Source organism: Sinocyclocheilus anshuiensis, unplaced genomic scaffold (genome assembly GCF_001515605.1).
Source record: "Sinocyclocheilus anshuiensis isolate Anshui unplaced genomic scaffold, SAMN03320099.WGS_v1.1 scaffold773, whole genome shotgun sequence".
Classification (NCBI taxonomy): domain Eukaryota; kingdom Metazoa; phylum Chordata; class Actinopteri; order Cypriniformes; family Cyprinidae; genus Sinocyclocheilus; species Sinocyclocheilus anshuiensis.
In genome coordinates this window covers 1,353,540-1,359,912 of record NW_015539930.1, presented here as the reverse complement: position 1 = coordinate 1,359,912, position 6,373 = coordinate 1,353,540, and the positions used below count along the sequence as shown (strand labels likewise).

Below are 6,373 nucleotides of genomic sequence, written 5' to 3'. Positions count from 1 at the left end.
TATAAATATCGTCGGCAAGGGGAAAGTAGCATGGCTGAGCGGGGCTAGAACTGACGGTCAACATTTTCCAACTTTTGTGTGAAAACAAAACAGCTTGAACACCAGTCTGAAGAAGCCTATAGTGTCTTGAGAGGAAACCCACTGAGCGCGACTTCATGCCGCTCACTAGGGTTGGCCATAGCTCTGTGCGTGAGTAAGCTGTTTTGTGCGTCTTTTTAGCTGCCGACACAAATATAGAGAAAGACGGTATTTTAGTGTCTTCAACTCTTTCAGACACTCACGTACCGCTCAGAAGGATGAGTGTCCACTCGGCCCTATTACCAATAGTGGTCTTAGGACTTATGACAAGCTCAGTGCGCTGCGCTCCGCTGCCCGGTGGGCAGAACGGACCCGTGGAGCGACGCTGGGAGACCCTCTACTCGCGTTCTCTAGCCCGAATCCCCGGGGAAAAAAGAGATATCAGCCGGGACAGTGATTATCTCACGGGCATTAAAAGACTGCGACGTCTCTACTGCAATGTTGGCATTGGGTTTCATCTCCAAGTATTACCGGACGGCAGAATTACCGGCGTGCACAACGAAAACCGTTACAGTAAGTTTAATGTGTTATTTGAATTTATGCATGCTGGGTCGGCTGTTGGATTTGAAATTGTCACCTAAATGAAAATTTGAATTATTTGAATTAGCCTAATTAAGAAACGAAAAAAATCCTTTATGAACAACGCGCAGTGGGCGGTCAGTAAAGAAAAAAAATGTAATAATAAAACTTGAAGTTACACGAATCCAACATCATGCCATGTTTTCTAACATCAACAAAGCTTGTTGTAGCGCTTTCGTTTAAATTTCCCGAATCTAGTCAGGTGTGGTAGTGCACCAGCATCTGGCATCCTGCATTACACACACAACAGGTCTCTGTAACCAGAGCAGGACAGGAACCCGGCCAAAATCCCAAGCCTAAGGTTAGGAGCGAGATAAACTCATCATTTACGGTAGAGTAACCCTTCCCTCTTTTAAGAAATAAAGGTTCTTCAGTGATTCTTTGGTTCAGACTTTCTTATATGAAGCACTATTTTGGCTGTATATGTTCTTGAGTTGCTGTATGGTTCTTCAGAGATTAAAAAGTTCATCATTTTTTTTTCCAGATAAGTCTGGCATATTTAATTTCACACCAGTACAAATGGTTTTCTAAATAACTACAGACTAATTAATTAATTTATTTATTTATTTATTTGTGGAATTTAAAAAGGTTTTCTTATGACATTAGGCTAAAACAAAACATTTCTTGGACCATAACTTTAAAAATTTCAAACCAATGTCTGTTCAAGGCAAATGCAATATATAACAGGTTCTAAGCATCTGTGTTGATGCACTTTATGTTTCTGAAAAAAAAAAAAAACCTCAAGAAGTTCTGGTTATGTTCGTCAACATTCATTAGAGGCTAAACAAACGGTATTTTAATCATTAAATGAGAAGCATTGTTACAAAGTTTATTATTAAGTTTTCCTTAGACCCATATAAAGTGGTCAAGGATCTGATAATAAAAATGTTATTTTTTTTCTGACACTTGTCAATTAAACTTCAATTAAATAAACCATGTATGGTGATTCATTGGGAAAAGACGTCGTTTAAAATAAAGCAGAAGTCATTTAAAGATAAATCTTAGTGGTTTTACCGAGAAATAGATGCAATATTACATTTGGGAAATTTGCAGAGGCGGAAAGTGTCATTTCCTTCAAAAAGGATGCTCTGGCAACTTAAACGTAAACACGTACAATTTTTAGAAAGGCAGTCATGGTTGGGAGTTGCCAGACAGGGCTAAAGATATAAGCCAAACAAGGTCATTTATTTTCTTTGTTGTGTGTTTCAGGTCTTCTTGAGATATCTCCGGTGGAGAGGGGAGTTGTGACACTGTTTGGCGTCCGGAGCGGGCTATTCGTGGCCATGAACAGCAAAGGGAAGCTTTTCGGATCTGTGAGTATGAAATGATTTACAATGGGTTTCCGCCCGTGGATGTTCTTATCGGAGCTCGATGACATATCACCCTGTACTTAAGATGTATCCCCTCACCACCGCCCCCCTCCCCGTCCCACGGTCTCTGACAGCGTTACATTGTTGAACTCAGTTGTGGCGTGCTTCCAGTGCCTACTGGTGTTTTCATTGTGCGACGGACAAACCCAGGAACGGTAGCGCAGTATCATTCGGGCTATGCATTCCATTCTTAGCATTGCCAGCCGACACATGCACCTACTGTCCTTCCCAGAGTAAAGATGAACTGGCCAAAGAGGACCACCCAAACACCATACTGCTACCCTCTCCGATTTCTTCACTGGTCTAAACCCCCCAAACATCTAAACTTTTCTATGACCCAGAAATCGCGTAATTTGATGGTATACGTCCTTTTAAGCCAGTCAGGGCCATAGACCTATTAACTCGGTTGCCCCTGGCAAAACAATTCGGAAGAAAGTCCAAAGCTTTCTCCTTGATGTAGATCCCCCCCCCCCCCCATAAAATTCCTCTCCATGTATGGGATGGACTATTGAAATGTCAATGAAAATAATATTTGCTATATCCTTTTCATTGTAGGTGCAGTTCACAGATGAATGCAAGTTCAGAGAAAAGCTCCTAGCAAATAATTACAATGCGTACGAATCGCTGGCACATCCTGGGATGTACATCGGACTAAGTAAGACTGGCAAAACAAAGAAAGGAAATCGAGTATCGACGTCCATGACGGTGACACATTTCTTGCCTAGAATTTGAGCTCATTTGGAGGGGCGCAAGGCGGAGGAACTGCGATGCACTTTCTACAGAAATTACACGTTAGGTTTAGTGTATCGTGTCATGTATGTATATATTAGACTATTTATATCTGTTGGTTTTATATTCATCACAACATCCTCTTTCCGAGGTGGAAGACAACAATTAATTTATTTGTTATTTGTTAATTTATCCTCATTGCTGCTACCACGTGTTCACATACAAGTGAAATTCCTACAATGTACTTTTATTTTGCACTGTTTGTTTTGTTCTAAAGCAACAGTTTTGGAAAGGTAGTCAGTGTAGACGCCATATTTATTTTCTCGCGAATGAAAACAAGGTTTCTAATTTTCCGAACAAATGCTGTCCAGTCAATGGGAAAGTTTGTGGAAAGACACATTTCAATTTTGCGTCTGCTGAACGATCAACCCTATCCGTCGCAGACTCTATTCAATCGCGAAAAATTAAATATGGCGTCTACGCTGACTAAGGCCCATTTGTCCTTCGTTGGAAAGAATATGTAAGTAGATCAAACCTCCAATCGTTAAGGTGTATCAACCCTCACAGTATTAGCACTGGAGCAATTGTCCAATGTCTGAGCTCCTTTGTGCGGAGCTCAGATCTAACTGAAGCAGTATCGGCTTACTCTAGCTTACTGAAGTTCTACCCCTTCAAATCTGTTTTTAGCTCTGCCGGGGGGTTGAACTTTGAACTTATCTGCAGTCAATCTTTGTCACATCTCTAAGGCTCTGGAAAGAGAGAAGTAGCTTCTTTAACAAACAGACATGAATTAAAAAAATCAAAGGCATTGCAATGCAGATACTGTACTCTGAGCCCCTTTAAAGAGACATACTGTACAATGCCAAGTTCAAGTCAGTCTCTGCTGGGTGCCTGGGGGGAAATCAGTCACGTTAAAGATCAGTGTTTTTCTATGGTGGTAACACAGAAACAAAGAAATGACAGTGTTGTGTGTAAGTGAATGAAGAGTTGATGTAAAAAAACAACTTCCACAGTGAGTTACGAGGAGGCATATTGCCCACTTTATTTATTTTTTGTCGTTTTCTACCTCATGCAGTTTCCAACTGATAGTTTCCTACTTTGAAAATCAGCTGACATAGAATGTTTAGTTCTAAGTTGCTCTTCTGAGGCTACTGCTACTCTGTGAAGTTCTGGCGGCCATTGCGTCCTAGTTGCGCCTTGTCACGTTTGAGCTATCTTTACCCTGCGATTTACTTTTAGAAAGGATAATCATGTTGGAAATATTTGCAGACAGCTGTTAGACTATACTATATGCTCAACCAGTAACCCTATATTTTTCTTTATATATTTTGTAAATGTAATATGGTGCAAAACTGAGAAGCTGCTTTAAACCTGGTATATGATGTTAGTAAAATAAATATTAAGATATGATACATTCATGCAGGGATAAACAAGCTTTCCATCTTGAACCTTCAAAAATATATATTCGAGAGATATTTTCTTTAAAAAAGCATTCCTTATTGTCATCATCATAATGGTTACAGGCCTGCAGGTACACTTAATTGAAAGAAACTAAAAATGTACCTAAACTGAAAATGGATGGATAGTCTTTTGGGCTCTTAAGCCCAAACGTGTTTAGAAATTAAAGAACAATTTTGAAGCTAAACTGACCGATTGACCTTAAAAAGCATGAACACATTCAAATTTTTTTTTTTTTTTTGTGTAATCTCAAAGCCGTGGTATTTCAATTGTTATATGTCCAAATTTGTAAATTGTTTCTTACCATGCCCTGCCTGGATGTGTACATCAATTAGTTTCATTGATGACTACCTGAGCTAATGCTGGAGGAGGGAGGGGTTGTCCGTGTTTCTCTTTTACACAGCTGTGCCAAACCTCTTTTCAAATGGACATGATTTGCATCAGTGTGGATGTTGTTTACAATAGACCGAATGGCCACTGAAGGCAAATTGTCCCTCTGACCCTCATCACAATGTAGAACTGACACAAAGCACTGGTCTTGATTTGTTTAACCAAAAAATGCAATATCAACCAGCATGACCTAGTAGCCTGATATTAGTGAAAACAGAACATCCTCGTCTTTCGCACAAAATGTCACTCCAACACGACGTTTTTTTTAATGTGTTTATAAACAGGGGTATATGTGGTGTATTGAAATAAACTAAATACCATTTCTCTGTCAGTTCCCATACGGCTTATCCATGAACCGCCAGTTGTGTTTGCATCCATGGCAGAGCTCTAGTAAATGGGCTGACGTCTGAGTCCTGTAGTAGTGCACTCTGAATCCTGTTTTACCAAATATTGTCTGTAGTTTTATACAGGTCTTGTTAAATATTGTGATGTATGTGCTGTGCACATGATGATACCCTAACTTAAATGGAAGTTAATAAATATGTAAATCATACTGGTCTGAGTGTTTTTAATTCTTACAAAAGCACATGAAGGTTCAATGAAACCGACAGCTGTGATGGCACAAAACACGTAAAACTAGAATATCTCCCAGCATATCTATAGAAAGGGGCCTTTCCCTGGTGAAGCTAAAAATACGCTCACAGACTTGTGTCACTAGACTATGCGGGCCCGCCTGGAGTGCTGTGCTTGATATTTCTACAAGGACAGCACTGCCAAGACACTCTACTGCTGTTATTTAACTCGCCAAGGCCCAGTTTACAGATTGGGTGGTTTTGCCATCCACAAAGCCAAGCAGTCACTCCTGGGAGTGGAAACTGTGAATGTTTCCAATGGTTCAGAGGAGGACTCCACTGCAGCCCTTCCAGGCATGCGATTCCATGAAAGGGGACCCCGTTTAAAGCGGTATTGGCCCTTCCTTTTTCTGTGTGCTGACTAATGAGCAGATATGTCAGACTGGCCTTTGTGACACCATGATTGGCTTTTTCTCTATAGATCAACTGCCAGTGCTATTGTCTTTCTTTAGTACAATCCACAAACTGACATTTTATGCAAAGAGAGTTATGCATTTCCATGTTGTACTGGCACGTAAATGTAGGATAACAAAAAGAAAAAAATGTAAAAAAAAAAAATGTCAATGCGTTATAAAAAGTCATGCGGTGTACCCCTCAAGCAAAAATCATTAATATACTTTCCTTGCACCTTGAAAACATGTGTATACATATTAGTTATTTAAAAAAATATATATATATTATTTAAATAATATAATTATTCACAAAAATAATGAATTATTAATTTATAAATACCATTATGTGTTTGGGACATGGCATCACATGACATTTTATACCTGAACTAACCCTGCCTTGCCATAAAAGGTCAGACTATCATATATTTTATCATGTATATGAGTGTTGGTTGCACTGCCTGACTGATTTTGTGGACAAAAATGTTACTCTTTTAATCAAGCTTTTTTTAATTCTTAATTTTAGTTCTTATAATTATGATATAAGAACAGTTAGTCATTTTCACTTCGGCCCAGTTTCACAGACAGGGCTTAGACATAGGATAACAAAAAGAAAAATGAATGACAAAGGACAATCCACACCTACCCCCAACATCCACTCAATTGTCTTTTATTTGAAACAATAAACCTTGATGTACTTTTATTTATTTATTTTAAACACAAGATACTTACATTCATATTCCACAGG

The 6,373-nt window shown here is 39.1% G+C and overlaps 1 protein-coding gene across 1 annotated transcript; it reads left to right on the top strand.

Annotated features, from left to right (window-relative positions):
- Positions 1–296: 296 nt before the first annotated feature.
- Positions 297–2,759, top strand: LOC107686874 (fibroblast growth factor 4B-like). The gene is made up of 3 exons (XM_016484019.1): positions 297–591; positions 1,867–1,970; positions 2,583–2,759. The coding sequence occupies exons 1-3, from the start codon at positions 297–299 to the stop codon at positions 2,757–2,759; spliced, it is 576 nt and encodes a 191-aa protein (XP_016339505.1).
- Positions 2,760–6,373: the final 3,614 nt, after the last annotated feature.

Bases quoted from the DNA above. Each gene is read 5' to 3' on its own strand.
- LOC107686874 (XM_016484019.1), top strand. From the start codon at position 297: ATGAGTGTCCACTCGGCCCTATTACCAATAGTGGTCTTAGGACTTATG. The intron at 592-1,866 runs GTAAGTTTAATG...TGTGTGTTTCAG, and splicing joins GCACAACGAAAACCGTTACA to GTCTTCTTGAGATATCTCCG. The intron at 1,971-2,582 runs GTGAGTATGAAA...TTTTCATTGTAG, and splicing joins AAGGGAAGCTTTTCGGATCT to GTGCAGTTCACAGATGAATG.